This window comes from Salvelinus alpinus, chromosome 10 (assembly GCF_045679555.1).
Source record: "Salvelinus alpinus chromosome 10, SLU_Salpinus.1, whole genome shotgun sequence".
Taxonomy (NCBI): Eukaryota; Metazoa; Chordata; class Actinopteri; order Salmoniformes; family Salmonidae; genus Salvelinus; species Salvelinus alpinus.
Genome location: NC_092095.1, coordinates 17,277,081 through 17,294,125, shown reverse-complemented (window position 1 = coordinate 17,294,125; position 17,045 = coordinate 17,277,081). Strand labels below are relative to the sequence as shown.

The 17,045-nt window shown below is 45.5% G+C and overlaps 1 protein-coding gene across 8 annotated transcripts in view; it reads left to right on the top strand.

Annotated features, from left to right (window-relative positions):
• LOC139531564 (phosphatidylinositol 5-phosphate 4-kinase type-2 alpha-like) overlaps window positions 1-9,340 on the top strand; it is a 35,499-nt gene extending 26,159 nt beyond the window's left edge. For 3 of the 8 annotated variants that reach the window (XM_071328127.1, XM_071328125.1, XM_071328132.1), the window contains 4 exons: window positions 3,497-3,610; window positions 3,703-3,940; window positions 4,887-5,003; window positions 5,104-9,340. In XM_071328127.1, the coding sequence (XP_071184228.1) occupies window positions 3,497-3,610; window positions 3,703-3,940; window positions 4,887-5,003; window positions 5,104-5,252 (618 nt within the window). In that variant the 3' untranslated portion in view covers window positions 5,253-9,340. Of the gene's footprint in view, window positions 1-3,496; window positions 3,611-3,702; window positions 3,941-4,014; window positions 4,194-4,886; window positions 5,004-5,103 lie in introns of those variants that run through there. The other 5 variants (XM_071328129.1, XM_071328128.1, XM_071328133.1 and 2 more) reach the window with 3 other exon arrangements.
• Window positions 9,341-17,045: the final 7,705 nt, after the last annotated feature.

The window sequence follows — 17,045 nt, the reverse complement described above, 5'->3', positions numbered from 1 at the left end:
CTCGCGCGCTCTCTCTGTCTCGCGCGCTCTCTCTGTCTCGCGCGCTCTCTGTCGCGCGCTCTCTGTCGCGCGCTCTCTCTGTCTCGCGCGCTCTCTCTGTCTCGCGCGCTCTCTCTGTCTCGCGCGCTCTCTCTGTCTCGCGCGCTCTCTCTGTCTCGCGCGCTCTCTCTGTCTCGCGCGCTCTCTCTGTCTCGCGCGCTCTCTCTGTCTCGCGCGCTCTCTCTGTCTCGCGCGCTCTCTCTGTCTCGCGCGCTCTCTCTGTCTCGCGCGCTCTCTCTGTCTCGCGCGCTCTCTCTGTCTCGCGCGCTCTCTCTGTCTCGCGCGCTCTGTCTGTCTCGCGCGCTCTGTCTGTCTCGCGCGCTCTGTCTGTCTCGCGCGCTCTGTCTGTCTCGCGCGCTCTGTCTGTCTGTCTGTCTGTCTGTCTGTCTGTCGCTCGCTCGCTCTGTCTGTCGCTCTGTCTGTCTGTCGCTCGCTCGCTCGCTCTGTCTGTCTGTCTTTCTGTCGCTCGCTCGCTCGCTCGCTCTGTCTGTCGCTCGCTCGCTCGCTCGCTCTGTCTGTCGCTCGCTCGCTCTGTCTGTCGCTCGCTCTGTCTGTCGCTCTGTCTGTCTGTCTGTCGCTCGCTCGCTCGCTCGCTCGCTCTGTCTGTCTGTCGCTCGCTCGCTCGCTCTGTCTGTCTGTCTGTCTGTCGCTCGCTCGCTCGCTCTGTCTGTCTGTCTGTCTGTCGCTCGCTCGCTCGCTCTGTCTGTCTGTCTGTCGCTCGCTCGCTCGCTCTGTCTGTCGCTCGCTCGCTCTGTCTGTCGCTCGCTCGCTCTGTCGCTCGCTCGGTCTGTCGCTCGCTCGCTCTGTCTGTCGCTCGCTCGCTCTGTCTGTCGCTCGCTCGCTCGCTCGCTCTGTCTGTCGCTCGCTCGCTCGCTCTGTCTGTCGCTCGCTCGCTCTGTCTGTCTGTCTGTCGCTCGCTCGCTCGCTCTGTCTGTCTGTCGCTCGCTCTCTCTCTGTCGCTCTCTCTGTCTGTCGCTCGCTCTTTCTCGCGCTCTCTCTTTCTCGCGCTCTCTGTCTGTCGCGCTCTCTGTCTGTCGCGCTCTCTGTCTGTCGCGCTCTCTGTCTGTCGCGCTCTCTGTCTGTCGCGCTCTCTGTCTGTCGCGCTCTCTGTCTGTCGCGCTCTCTGTCTGTCGCGCTCTCTGTCTGTCGCGCTCTCTGTCTGTCGCGCTCTCTGTCTCTGTCGCGCTCTCTGTCTGTCGCGCTCTCTGTCTCTGTCGCGCTCTCTGTCTCTGTCGCGCTCTCTGTCTCTGTCGCGCTCTCTGTCTCTGTCGCGCTCTCTGTCTCTGTCGCGCTCTCTGTCTCTGTCGCTCTCTCTGTCGCTCTCTCGCGCTCTCTCGCGCTCTCTCTGTCGCTCTCTCTGTCGCTCTCTCGCGCTCTCTCTGTCGCTCTCTCGCGCTCTCTCTGTCGCTCTCTCGCGCTCTCTCTGTCGCTCTCTCGCACTCTCTCTGTCGCTCTCTCGCGCTCTCTCTGTCTCTCTCTCGCGCTCTCTCTGTCTCTACTCAATCGTATTGTAGAACCAAGGCCAGTCATACTCAATATATCAGATCAATCGTATCATTTTATTTTCATAGCTTTCTTCAGATTCATGTAAAGACGGCTCCAGGGTTCCTAGTAAAGAGCAGGATGGACCTGGTTTTCATACTGCTGCCCTTTTCCTTTATTGCTATTGACTCTCAACCAATCGCTTTCACTTCCCATTCCTCTCATAAACACACACTTATGACAGTATATTTTGGGGCGGCAGGTAGCCTAGTGGTTAGAGCGTTGGGCCAGTAACCGAAAGGTTGCTGGATGGAATCCCCGAGCTGACAAGGTAAAAATCTGTCATTAGGCCCCTGAGAAAGGCAGTTAACCCACTGTTCCTAGGCCGTCATTGTAAATAAGAATTTGTTCTTAACTGACTTGCCTAGTTAAATAAAGGTAAAATAGTCTGTGCGTAGCTGACACGGATGACCGTTCGGTCTGTGCGCAGCTGACACGGATGACCGTTCGGTCTGTGCGCAGCTGACACGGATGACCCTTCAGTATTGACCTGCTGAGAGGCTGGTTTGGACAGCTGTTGTCTGAGCATGCCCAGACCAGAGCACCACCAGGCCTCTCCTTCCTGACTACTAATCACTACTAATCACACTCCAGTAGTCATTTAGCAGACACTCTTATCCAGAGTGACTTACAGTAGTGAGTGCATCCATTTTCCCCCATGGGAATCGTACCCACAGCTGGCTGGTTTTATTTACCTGGAGGTTGTGCTGTGTATTTTGTGATACTCCAGTTGGTGATCTGGTGCAGTTCTCCTGTTCTCTCTCTCCCCAAGCTGAGGCGGATTCACTGTCGAGCGACGTCAGTCACATCCGATGTGTCACAAACTTCCTGTAGTTATATGATAATGCCATTCCAAAACTGACTCCGGTCACCTGACTGAAGACCTTGTGCACTGGGCCAATAATCTATCTCTGTCTCTCTCTTTCTCTGACCTCTCTTTCTCTCTCACTCTCTCTACCCCCTCTCTTTCTCTCTCTACCCCCTCTCTTTCTCTCTCTACCCCCTCTCTCTCTCTCTACCCCCTCTCTTTCTCTCTCTACCCCCTCTCTCTCTCCACCCCTCTCTCTCTCTCTACCCCCCCTCTCTCTTTCTTGGCTGTTTGCATCCTACTTCATCTGTTCTGCTTCTCTACCATGTCCTACCTGTGAACCATTACGTGCAGTACGTGTTATACTGCTTGTATGGGCTTGTCTGTACTGACCTGAACTGATAATTGCCCTATTAGAGGGTTGATCAGGAAGATGGGAGAGATTAAGGATGCATGGACAGAATGGGTGGATGGATATATGGAATGGATATTGTTTTCAGGATGATATCTGTAGCTGGTACTAGTGTCTCTTCCTTCTGACTCCACATTATTACAACGTTCACCCATTTGAGTGTGCAAGGGAGCCTCGGCCTTGGCAGCATTGTTTGTGGTCTGTGTGTTTGTTGCTGTGTGTGTATTTGTGTCCATCTGTGACTATTCTATGTGTGTATCCATTTCTGTGTGTTAGATCTTGGCTCAGTGTGTGTGGCTCATTTCCTGGTGCTGCTGTAGAATTGCTTCTGTCAGCTCCCTGAGCTGCTGCTGTGACCTCATTTTCTGCTCACTCCTTCCTCAGTACCACAGAATAATGCCCCCTCCTGACTCACATTACACACAAGCGCCCTCGCACAGACCCCAGGTCACACATGGTACTGCAGCCAGATGGCCCAATGGAAACTCACAAGCCCCATAGAGCTCCCACTGTCTGTTTCAAACTGCTGCTATGAGGGTGTCACAGAAAAACAGGATTCATATCAATTTATTCAATAAGTCAGAGGGTCATTTTAAAGAGTGTAAATCCTGGTACTTTTTCTTATTAGTGTGAATAGCTGTAGAGTCCAGGTGTGTCCTCTGCTGTCCTGACTGTGTTTCTGTGTGGGGCATCAGGCCAAGGAGCTGCCCACCTACAAGGACAACGACTTCGTCAATGATGGACAGAAGATCTGCATCGACGACGACAACAAGAAGATGTTCCTGGAGAAGCTACGTAAAGACGTGGAGGTGTGTGTGTGTGTGTGGTGAGTTAATAATTGGGTCTGGATTAATCCGGTCTCCCTCAACAAATGTTCTTCTCTCTCCCTCCCTCTCTCCAGTTCCTGGCCCAGTTGAAGCTGATGGACTACAGTCTGCTGGTGGGGATCCATGACGTGGAGCGGGCTGAGCAGGAGGAGGTGGAGAGTGAGGACAACGAGGGGGACGATGAGGGGGAGAGTGACGGAGGGATTGGCACTCCCCCTGACTCCCCCAGTAACACCCTGGACAGCACCAAGCCCCTGTCCCCCGGGGAGTTTGACCCCACCATAGACGTCTATGCCATCAAGAGCAACAACGGTGAGTGGAGTGGGAGGGGTTCAGGAGATGGTGAGAAATACCAACTAGATAATCCTGTGTGTCTGTGTGTTCAGGTGCTCCTAGGAAGGAGGTGTACTTCATGGCGGTCATTGATATTCTGCAGCATTACGGGATAAACAGTATAGATGACAGTCCTTGTAGCTCTCCGGTATCCCTTGTGTTATGTCATTACAGATCTAGGGATAATCCTGTGTGTTCAGGTGCTCCTAGGAAATAGGTGCAGGGATAATCCTGTGTGTCTGTGTTCAGGTGCTCCTAGGAAGGAGGTGCAGGGATAATCCTGTGTGTTCCTAGGAAGTAGGTGCAGGGATAATCCTGTGTGTTCAGGTGTTTCTAGGCAGTAGGTGCAGGGATAATCCTGTGTGTCTGTGTGCTCCTAGGAAGGAGGTGCAGGGATAATCCTGTGTGTCTGTGTTCAGGTGCTCCTAGGAAGGAGGTGCAGGGATAATCCTGTGTGTCTGTGTGTTCAGGTGCTCCTAGGAAGGAGGTGCAGGGATAATCCTGTGTGTCTGTGTGTTCAGGTGCTCCTAGGAAGGAGGTGCAGGGATAATCCTGTGTGTCTGTGTGTTCAGGTGCTCCTAGGAAGGAGGTGCAGGGATAATCCTGTGTGTCTGTGTTCAGGTGCTCCTAGGAAGGAGGTGCAGGGATAATCCTGTGTGTCTGTGTGTTCAGGTGCTCCTAGGAAGGAGGTGCAGGGATAATCCTGTGTGTCTGTGTGTTCAGGTGCTCCTAGGAAGGAGGTGCAGGGATAATCCTGTGTCTGTGTGTTCAGGTGCTCCTAGGAAGGAGGTGCAGGGATAATCCTGTGTGTCTGTGTGTTCAGGTGCTCCTAGGAAGGAGGTGCAGGGCTAATCCTGTGTGTCTGTGTGTTCAGGTGCTCCTAGGAAGGAGGTGCAGGGATAATCCTGTATGTCTGTGTGTTCAGGTGCTCCTAGGAAGGAGGTGTACTTCATGGCGGTCATTGATATTCTGCAACATTACGATGCCAAGAAGAAGGCCGCTCACGCTGCCAAGACCGTCAAACACGGAGTGAGTGAGTTGAGTGAGTTGAGTGAGTGAGGCTGCACCTCGTTTGGTGTGATTTTTGTGTGATTGTGTTTCTTCCCTTGACTGACTCCTCCACCATGTGTCTCCCCCTGCAGGCGGGAGCGGAGATCTCCACGGTGAACCCAGAGCAGTACTCCAAGAGGTTCTACGACTTCATCACCACTATTCTCTCATAGCCCCCGGGAGTAGGGGGGGGCTGGCTGAGAGTGGAGGTGGTTTTTATCTCTCTCCATTTCTCCTTTAGCAGGGGTGTCCCTCTGCAGCTAAAACCATCATTTGTTTACATTCATCTTCTCTGTTGACTTGATCTCTGTTACGCGGGACCATAAGGTGTGATAGGAGAATAAGTGTATCTTATCTGTTGACTTGATCTCTGTTACGGGGTGTTCTAGTCAGTACTTTTCTATTTGTTTGTTTTGTGTACTTTGGGAATCTAGTTTTTTTTACACCACGTCCTCACCCTGAATTGTTTGTTTTTCTGTATTCCCCTTTGGGAGGGGGTGGGGTTAGAATGAGGAAGAACGGGGCTCAGTGATTGGATAGCAATAGTGAGGTCACTCTCTGAGTAAATAGTACAGGTAGAAGTAAACAGGAAGTGCACCTTGAGGCTAGTCCAAACCATTCACTCGTCTTCAGGAAGTAGGAAGTATTATTCCAATAGGCCAGACCATCCAATTGCCATTTAGCCCTGCCCAAGCCACCTTCCTATCTGTCCCTTCATCCATCACTCCCTCCATATACAAGAGACGTTAGGATAAGCTGCGTCTAGTCAGACTGGGAGCTGGTCAGTAGTGCAGTGTCTGTGTGTGTGTGTGTGGTAGTGCAGTGTGTGTGGTAGTGAGCGCGCTGGCTGAGTACAAGTTAAGAATGGCGAGGATGAAGAGAGGAGAATAGCAGGGTACCTGGAAGGACGGCCAGAGAGGAGACCAGAAATGACACGAGGTCCGACAGTTTCATTCAGTTCCATTAGGCTTTAGAGATTTACGACATCATTGACTGATCGGGTTTATGTCATTCTGGCGGGGTACCAGGAAAGGGTATTAGGAAGTTGGTGTGTCTGACTTCCTGTGGGACAGGGCAGGGCGATGGTATGATACCTCATGGACCTTTGAACCTGAATTGCCATCAGCACCTTAAACAAATTGTTGCACTTTTATGTTAGAGACATGATGTCTCGTTCTGTTACATGCACCACAACAAAAGCACTGTTTGGAGCCATCTAACTCAGCCCCAAAATGTCTGATAGGGGTGTAGGAGGGACTAGGGAAAGTGTCTAGACGAGTAGTGGCTAGGCTGTAGGAGGGACTAGAGGTGGGTTTGGGACAAGGCCTGAGTGTAGTGCGTAGGGGTGCATTCAGGACAGATACAGACGGCCTAGTGTTTACTTCTGGTATCGAACCAGCCTGAACCAGAGTCTTACCCACATCTGTCTGTGTCAGGGGTCTCCAACCCCGGCCATGGAGGAGTACTGGGTATGCAGGCTTTACTCCTGTCCAGCACTAACATACCTGATTCAGCTTATTGTGGTCCAGACAAAAGACCTTGATTAGTTATTTGAATTAGGTGTTACAGCAGGGCTGGAACAAAAGCCTTCACGACTATTAGCGTTCCAGGACTGAGATGGAGAGCCCTGAGACAGTCAAAGATCTCTATACAAGGTTCATGCCTGAGTCGGCTGTGTGTCAGTGTTTCATGAGAGGAAAGGAAGGGGCTGGGTTGTAGGAAAATCTACTTTTGTTATTTAAGTGGTGACGTCATGCCAACCTGTCAGCCTCTCCTTTTAACCTTGTCTGCCTGTTATTCAGACTTTTGTTGTGTCGTTGTTGTTGAAAGGTTGTTTTATCTCAGATTGAATTTGGCCGGGTTTGAATTGAGGTGGTACATTTTTTATATTTTGCACAGATACTAAAAGTAACCAAATGTTATGCATGCGATCCTGACTGGGTGACGTGGTTTTAATGGTTTTAACAAGGGAAACGACTGGGTGTCGTGGTTTTAACAAGGGAAACGACTGGGTGACGTGGTTTTAACAAGGGAAATGACTGGGTGACGTGGTTTTAATGGTTTTAACAAGGGAAATGACTGGGTGACGTGGTTTTAACAAGGGAAGCGACTGGGTGACATGGTTTTAACAAGGGAAATGACTGGGTGACGTGGTTTTAACAAGGGAAACGACTGGGTGACGTGGTTTTAATGGTTTTAACAAGGGAAACGTAGTATCATTATACCTGTTCCAGAGATATCTCTATATAGCTCTGACTTGTACCAAGTGAGAAGAATCTGTCTGGTGTTGTACCTGTGATGGGTAACCTACTAAACCAGTGACGTTCTCCTCGACTGTTCTAACCCAAGCAAAAAACGTCCATATTATGGTTTGTTTGTGTTAGATGCATAGATTCTATTCACATATATTTTTCCGTTGCATTTTAGTCATGAAATATAATTGTATTTTAAAGCACCACCGTTTGAGTTAATGACAGTGTTGTGTTATATGAAGAATGCTACTGCTTGAATTTGTACAATGCTTGTACGCACTGTAAAAACAAAACCAATACATGTTACAGGAACACGGTTTCTCCCTCCTGTGTCTTGGCTGTTTAGATCCATTGTAACTCTCCTAGTCTTAACCCCATCAGTCTCTCCTTACCATGCTTTAAACTGTGTTGTCATCGTATACACTGTGTAAGAGGTGTGCCTTTATACTACAAATGATTTCAAAATGATTACAAATGATTTGTCTTTTTTGTTTTTTTTACAAAGTTAAAATGTTATTTTAATAATAGGGTTTTATTTTCAACGTTTTCCCTTCCTGTGTAGTAGGTGTTTTCAATGTATTATTATTTTGACTAGTTCAGTTTTCAAACATAAAAACTAAAATGGCTGAGGTTACGGGTAGAACGTAGTCATTAGGCACAGATGGCGCTCACCTTCCCCAAATCCTAACCTTCACCATTAGGAGGGGGTGGTACAGCAAATCTGAACTCCGATCAGTGTGTCTACCTCTTGGTGTGGAGACTGCCTCTGGGCTGATCTTAACCCTGCGTTCCCCGCTGCTCCGTAGGGACCGCTGTGTTGGGGTTTGTGTGACTGTCGTAATCGTGTTCGTCGTGCTTGTCCGCTGACGACTTCCTCCGAAGTTTGAATGCGTCTGAATGAAATGGCACCCTATTCCCTGTAACAGTGAAATCATTTTGACAAGAGCCCATTTAGGGTTAGGGTTAGGGTTAGCCAGGTTCTGGTCAAAAATAGTGCACTGTTTAGGGAACAGATCCAGTCTAGACTCCCCGTCCACAATCTTATGTTAATGTTGCTGCATCATCACTGCACGCCTGCTCCATGTTCCCTAAGCCCTATCCTTAACCACTGCACGCCGGCTCCCTAACCTTCATCCTAAGCCCTAACCTTAACCTAAAACAGCTGACCCAGGATCAGTGGTGAAGAGGAAATGTCTACCTGCTCCACCACCAGCTCTCCCTGTCCTCACCCACGGGCCAGCTCTCCCTGTCCTCACCCACGGACCAGCTCTCCCTGCCCTCACCCACTGGCCAGCTCTCCCTGCCCTCACCCACGGGCCAGCTCTCCCTGCCCTCACCCACGGGCCAGCTCTCCCTGCCCTCACCCACGGGCCAGCTCTCCCTGCCCTCACCCACGGGCCAGCTCTCCCTGCCCTCAACCACAAGAGATGTGTTTTTGCTCTGAGAAGATGGTGGCTGGATCCATAGAGAAGGTGCTCCCATGTCACAGACTTGGACTCCTACTATGGACTACCCTCTTCACTGTTCCCCAGTCCACTGGGACGTAGATGGCCGGTTTTGTCCATCGTTGGCTGATCCTTCAACCTCCTCTATGTAAAGGTCGTACTAAACCCAACATTTTGCGAAAAGAAACTTTTCTCATCTACGTGCATCCATCTACATTCAAAATGACCACACATGAGCTTGGAAAATATTGTACGGTGTAAATGTATCAGTTTGAGTGTTTTATTTTTTTAACGTATGAATTCTGGAAGACTGAATGAAGTGTGTGTGTGTGTGTCACACGGATAGGTGTTAATGATTACAGATATGAGGACAGACAGATGGTGAGGTTTATGGGGTTTTAACTGTTTGGAAATTGTGAGGTATGTAATGGTGACCCAGAGTCCTTGCTACACATTGCTAAAGCATTGTGTGTGTGTGTGTTGCTGTCTGCCGCTGGTGTCCTGTGAGAAATGTTAACTCATGTTCTATGATGTTTATTGTTTGACACATAATGCTGATAATTATAATACACTCCATTCCATTGTCATTCGCTTCAATACAATAAAGCACTATCTGCTCAACTGAGGTCTGAGTACTTTGTACATGGTCATTATTTTCACTGACTGTCTTTTGGGCTTTGTACATTGAATATGTCCTTTATTTTTCCAGGTAGTGCCAGTGAGTCTTTTCTTTCTTTGGAAAGCGTTAAGTCAGCACAGGCAGGCTACATAAAGGAGACTAAAATAGATTCACACATGACATCAGTCAATTACACAAGCATAGTCACTGCAGACAGCAAGCCCTTGTCGGAACTAGAAGCACAAGCATTTCGCTACACTCGCATTAACATCTGCTAACCATGTGTATGTGACAAATAACATTTGATTAAGTTTTCTCTCTTGTATTTGACTAAACATTGCATGGTTTATGGCCATCAAACTCAACAATGGACCTCGAAGCCATTTCCACTGCGTTTTTTCATTGTTCCTCTCTAATCAGGGACTGATTTATACCTGGGACACCAGGTGGGTGCAATTAATTATCTGGTAGAACAGAAAGCCAGCAGGCTCCGGACCTCGTAGGGTGAGAGTTGAATAGCCTGGTTTAGAGTCATGTTCAACATGTAAATGATTACGGATTTTTTCAACATTTTCGTTTATGAAAGGTGGGCTTTTTATTTATATATTTATTTAACTAGACTAATATTTTTGTGTAAAGTTAAATATTACAGTTCATTCCGTCTGAAATGGTTGTTAAATTCCATGTTAAATGGAATTCCATGGAAGTAGCTAATTTAAGCAGAGTTGGTTACCAAGGTGTTTGACAGCCATGCGGTTGTTTTAGGCCTATTATCTTACCAAATATTAGGCCTATTGAATTTAATTATGCTTTGGCCTTTTGATACTATTTGATTAAATTATACCTAGAAATTGTGGCATCTCATAGGATCACATACATTTTCTGGTTTTAGAGCAATGAGGAACATGAGGAAACGCAACTACGTGGTAATGTTCACAAAATGGTTATCGTTTTGAACATTTTTTGTTGTTTATTTAGAAATAAAGTATAATTGATTCCTTAGTTTTGTCAAACGTTTTTCATTTATTAAAAAAAAAAATAGCCCAGGCCTAGTGTTTTGCTCACTGACTATTGTAAATGTATTGCACCCAAAATAAAATCCAACTCTACAGGCAGTCATTGATCTAGCTGGCGAGAACACGGGGCTGGTAGAGTCAACCCCAGAGCAGCGGAGTAAAAAGTCTGAGGTGAGATTGAGTTGTCACAGAAATAAAAGCAGCAGCACGCTGTTCAGATCGCCTATATATAATGGTTATAATGCCGCATTAGAAAAAAGGGTTCCAAAATGGTTCATCGGCTGTCCCCATATGAGAACCTCCTTTGGTACCAGTTAGAACCCCTTTTGGTTCCAGGTAAAAAGGGTTATACCTAGAATCAAAACGGGTTCTCCTATTGGGACAGATGAAGAACCCTTTTAAATTCTTGATATAACTTTGTTTCTAAGTGGAGGCCTACCATGCATAGCCCATGGCCCCTTTTAGCTATTGTTTAATAAATATTCAGAGTTGGCATTCATCCTCTGCTTCTATGCTTACTACACAGTTCTTTCTTAGATATTTTACTGAGAATTTGTTTGGAATGGGCCTAGTTCTTTTTTTGTTCGAATTTTATGGAAGCTATTTGTAATATAGGCTATGTGACCGTTTTAGTGGAGCGTATAGGCTGGCCAAGTAGACTCCGTGGGTTATAGGGCTCCGAGTAGCGCAGCGGTCTAAGGCACTGCATCTCAGTGCTAGAGGCGTCACTACAGACCCTGGTTTGATTCCAGGCTGTATCACAACCGGCCGTGATTGGGAGTCTCATAGAGCGGCGCACAATTGACCCAGTGTCGTCCGGGTTTGGGCTTGGCCGGGGTAGGCCGTCATTGTAAATAAGAATTTGTTCTTAACTGACTTGCCTAGTTAAATAAAGGTAAAATAAAAATCAACAGAGGTAAAAAGGAAATGGTGGTTGAGATTAGGTTTATGCACAGAGCATAAACCACAGAGGATGCAGGGGTATTCAACTCTTACCCTACGAGGTCCGGAGCCTCCTGCCTTTCTCTTCTACCTAATTATTAATTTCACACACATGGTGCCCCATGTCTAAATCAATCCCTGTTTAGAGAGGATTTTTTACATTTAAATGCAGTGGAACTGTCTTCGCGGTCTAGAGTTGAGTTTGAGGGTCATAGGGCATCACTGCTGTTCATCATTTAGCTTCATGCAACAACATCTGATCTGCTGCCATCCAGACACCTATCAGTTAATTATAGACCCAAGATTGAAGCTTGAATAGTTTCAGATCCACCAGCAGCTAATTCACACCGCCTACTCAAACACGGCAGTATTATACATGTCATTGAATGTGTTTGGGTATAAAACACTAAATAGCAAAAGACATGACACCACCTCTCTCGCGGGCTCTATGGATCCCTTGCAGAACGCCCAGATGGTGCGCCTGTATCTCCCCCGTTCCACCTTAAATGTTATTTCCGGTATTCCTGACATCCCCTTTAAGAGAGCGCGTCACACCCTTCAGTGGCCGGGAGGGGGCGCTTGTAGATTGTGTCATCGCCTACAACGGGCTGCAGAATATATTTTAGCTGTGTGTGTTTTACTGCCCAGTAGAAGCCTAATTTTCTCCTCACTGTTAAAAATGATTTTTTTATATATAATTAACACCCCATTTATGTCAATGGTCACTTAAGAAAACCAACGAATAGCCTAACTGCAGACAGAACAAAGTCCAAATAATTTCACAGTTATTAACAGGTAATTCGTTGTCTTGGCTGTTTTTTTATTCTAGGTCTATAATCAGTTAATGATCAGTCCATCAAGGCTCACAAAACATAACCCATCTACTGCGGCAGAGCGCGGCACACACGCAGAGAGACGCATATTCTCCGTGTAGCCTAGGCTACTATGACAGAACACCACCGCACCGAGCACAGCACAACAGTCTCGTTCTTCCGCGGTAGAAACATATTTTGTTAGACTACTGCGTATGTAAGCGTTGTTTACGTCGCACGGAGAACGCGTAACAGCTGATATGCCAATAATACAGTGTTCTAATGTAATGACAAGTATTTTGAAAACAATAATTTAGGCCTGTTTAAATGCGTGACATCTGCTCAGTCATTGTCAGGTTAAAATTATGCATTGTCATTCAACTGTCACCCTTTCCTCGGTGACAAACCGGGCATGATAACGACTTTGTTTTTATTTATTTTTTCTGAATACAAAGAATCACATCCATGTTAAATGGATCTTTAAAAAAATCGGAATTGGAACATATTGCCTACGTTTGACTAGAATTTGTATGAACTTTTCTCAGCATTAACTGAATGAATAGCCCATTTCCATCGAGCAATTCTTCCAAATTATTAATTCTGTTTTATTATTTTCAATAATTATTACAGTCAACCATCATTTTCTTAAACATTTTGTTTCGAATTTTTTTATATAAATGACTGACCCCGTGAAAGAGTATTTTCTAGAACACAGTGCACAATGTTACACCCCATATAGCAGGCATCATCAACCAAATTCAGCCGCTGGCCGATTTGAGCGGATCGTCAGGGGCCGAACATAATTACAAATAATTTGTAGACTGCAAAATGACCGCAAGAAGCCCAAACAGATATACTGTTTGACTAAATCAAAATCATTTCAAAACTTGCTTACATTTGTATCCCACTGGGCACACACTGGTTCAACGTTGTTTCTACATCATTTCAATTAAATTATGTTAAACCAACGTGGAATTGACGCTGAATTGACGTCTGTGCCCAGTGGGATACAATCACATATATCTCTCTATTATGCGAGGGAATACTTTGGAACAGATTTCCTCAATTAAAATCACTTGGAGCTGATTTGCTGGAGTTTTTAGTCTTTATATCCAAAAATTAAAACCAAAAAAAGTTGGGAACCATGCCCTATATAGCATGCAGGGATCAGTATGAATACCAGTGTAATGAAACACGAATAATCTCTGGACTCTAAGTAAAGTACGTTTTAAATAAGATGATCCAACGAACAATATAATAAAGTGCAAATGAATAATTAACTTGAGGATGTAGGTCTATAGCATTCCAACAAGTCACTATAAAGACTGTCACTGCCTTGTAACCTACTTAGACTGAGTACTTTCCCTTAAAATTTCCACTCAGAAAGACATTTTGTTTTTCATACAGGATACATATGAACAATTATCTAGGCTTGGTTTTTCACAGACTGACTGTTTGCATTTTCTTGTTTGTTGTTGGTTCAATTTGAAAATATTTTTCGAGATTTGCACTTTCATGTCAAATTAGGTTTGAAACCAAAAAGAACTGGCATCACTTTCAAGTTGCGTAGCCGATATGTATGTAGCCTAGGCTATATATCACGTCGGTAACCAGCAGGTTAGACTGCAGGTCAAATATATGCACTACAGAACAATAATTGAATTGTAATAAACGGAAACTGTGGGCCTTGTTTATAAATAGTTAACGCCATGCTGTATGAATATGCCTAGGCTAGACGAAACCAAATGTTTCCCAGAGTGGTTTGCTAAAGCCTTGTAAAAATGCTGCTATCAATGTTTTGTTGTTGTTAATGCTATTATAGAGCTTGGGGAAATGAAGTAGCCGGTATTGTGGATAGGCTTGCCTACTGAACCAGTCAACAATTTATTTAGGCCTATAGAATAAGCCTAGGCCAAATAGCAGTAAAGGTACCCATGGGGCAGTTGAGGTTTCTAAGTGAAGGCACAAACACTGCAACATTTCAAATTGTCAGCAAAGGTGCGTTTTCTTGATTAATCAGATTGTCATTATTTCTCACAGGCAAAAAATCGTATCATCTGTATGGATAGACCTTTATTTCCTGATTTTACATCACATTCCTCACTGCTGATCGATTTCATATTTTACATCAAAATATTACTGATCAATATCCAATTGCTTCAATAGAATTGGGAAATAATGAGGCCTACATTTTGACCTAAAGGGCCCATCTGCAGTTGCTACATCCCTTTTTACACTTATAAATTAATCATTATATTGTATGTACACATTGATTCTTGAAGAATATAACTTGTCAATGCCTTATGAGCTTAGTTCAACTGTCGTACCCCACCAGAACCCCAATATAAACTTGTTTTAATCCAATGTTTGTGAACAAATTAAAGCGTGGCAGGAAGCCTAGCAGTTACAGGTTTGGACCAGTAACTGAATGAAAGGTTGCTGGTTCGAATCCCCGAGCCGACAAGGTGAAAAATATTCATATGTGCCCTTGAGCAAGGCACTTACCCCGAATTGCTCCATGGTCACCATTGATAATGGCCGACCCCAAGGGGAATTGGGGGAATTTTGACCTAAAGGGGAAATGCTATTAATACAGACTTGTACATGTGTGAAAAATGACAAAAATAAGCACCCACCAACCTATAATTGGTTAAAAACTGTGTGGATGGTCAGTCTTTACATCCGTAGCTTTGTCTATAAATACTTTGTTGTTCATTTCTGATTGCCGCTTTAACTTTGAACGTGTCCTTATCACATTTTAAGACAATTAAATAATACAAATATGTCACTTAAATTCAATGCAACATCCAAAAGGTTCACGTTCTTCACCAGCTATTCCCTGAATAGACATCATGTATTTTTTCTGATCTGATAATTGCTTGATTGGCTTCAGACAACTCTCACTATCGAACACATCAAAGAACAGGCTGTATAGTTTGACATAGAAGTGAGTATCATATAAGCAGTCCTGCGTTCACAAAAGGGATTGACATCCGTTCAGCATGCTGAACCTGCATGCATTATAAACCAGGAATATTTCCTTAGCCTTATTGGATTCCAGCAAAAGCAATTTTAATGTAGTACATATTTTGAAGTTTCGCATATTTAAAGTATTGGGCCTATAAGCTGTTCGACTACGTCTGTTGACGCTGCGGTTCCCCCCGGGGTTAGGTCCGGGTCGGATTACCCTCCAAACAAAACCCAATCCAACCAAACCATTAACGGAGATCCACCGTGACATGAACAACCGGAACACCGGGTTGGTCACGTCACGTTGTATTATTCATTCATATATCCTGTTTGATTTCGGGAAGCGTAAAAGAGGTGGGTTGAAAGGCCGTTGCTCCTGCGTTTCCTTAAGGGTTAAATACAATGTGGCCTGAATACCCTGCTTTTCCCCTTTGTTCCAGACCCTGAATACCCAATTTAAAGAAGTGGTCCAAAAGTTGGCTGAAACCTGAGTGGAAGCAGGAGAGCCAGACAAAGTTTCCTATTGTGTTTCAAAATTCAGCAAATTAAGAACTGTATAACTTTAAATGTGAAAAAAGGGAGTATTTCCAACAAAAAGTGTAGGCCTAGCTTGTTTGATACAAACAAACAATGGCAGTGGAATGGCCTGACTGATTATCTCAGTGACTTTCAACATAGCACCTTCATAGGATGCCACCTTTCCAACAAGTCAGTTTGTCACATTTCTGCCCTGCTAGAGCTGCCCCGGTCAACTGTAAGTGCTGTTATTGTGAAGTGGAAACTTTTAGGAGCTATACAAGCTCACAGAACAGGACTGCCGAGTGCTGAAGCGCATAGCTCGTAAAAATTGTCTGTCCTCTGAACACTCACTACCGAGTTCCAAACTGCCTCTGGAAGCAACGTCAGCACAAGAACTGTTCTTCTGGAGCTTTATGAAATGGGTTACAAGCCTAAGATCACCATGCGCCATGCCAAGCGTCAGCTGGAATGGTGTAAAGCTTGCCGCCATTGGACTCCAGAGCAGTGGAAATGCGTTCTCTGGAGTGATTAATCACACTTCACCATCTGGCAGTCCGACACGATGAATCTGGGTTTGGCGGATGCTAGGACAATGCTACCTGCCCCAATGCATAGTGCCAGCTGTAAAGTTTGGTGGAGGATGAATAATGGTCTGGGGCTGTTTTTCATGGTTCGGGCTAGGCCCCTTAGTTCCAGTGAAGGGAAATCTTAACACTACAGCATACAATGACATTCTAGACGATTCTGTGCTTTCAACTTTGTGGCAACAGTTTGGGGAAGGCCCTTTCCTGTTTCAGCATGACAATGTGTCCGTGCACAAAGCGAGGTCCATACAGAAATGGTTTGTCGAGATAGGTGTGGAAGAACTTGACGGGCCTGCACAGAGCCCTGACCTCAACCCCATCGAACATCTTTGGGATGAATTGGAACTCCGACTGCGAGCCAGGCCTCATTGCCCAACATCAGTGCCCTTCTTCACTAATGCTGTTATGGCTGAATGGAAGCAAGTCCCTGCAGCAATGTTCCAACAACTAGTGGAAAGCCTTCCCAGAAGAGCGGAGGCTGTTATAGTAGCAAAGGGGGGACCAACTTCATATTAATGCACATGATTTTGGAATGAGATGTTTGACGAGCAGGAGTCTGCATACTTTTGGTCATGTAGTGTATAACAGCCTGCTGCATTAGTCCATATTTAGGCTAATAAAAGTGTTTGTGTATGCTTCTATGCATTATACCGTCCCTCTTTTCTCACAAATCTGCTATTCACCGAAATTACATTTTCATGTTTCTCCTTTTATTTCATGTTCAATAGCCTACTCTTTTTCCATGGCACTCCTTTTCAGGCTTGATATGCATGCTAATTCCAAAGTTGTTGACTTGACTTCATTTAAGTTTCAGTTAATCAGTTATTTATTAAGATAAATTATAATTAAGATAAAAATGTGTCCTAATAAGCATA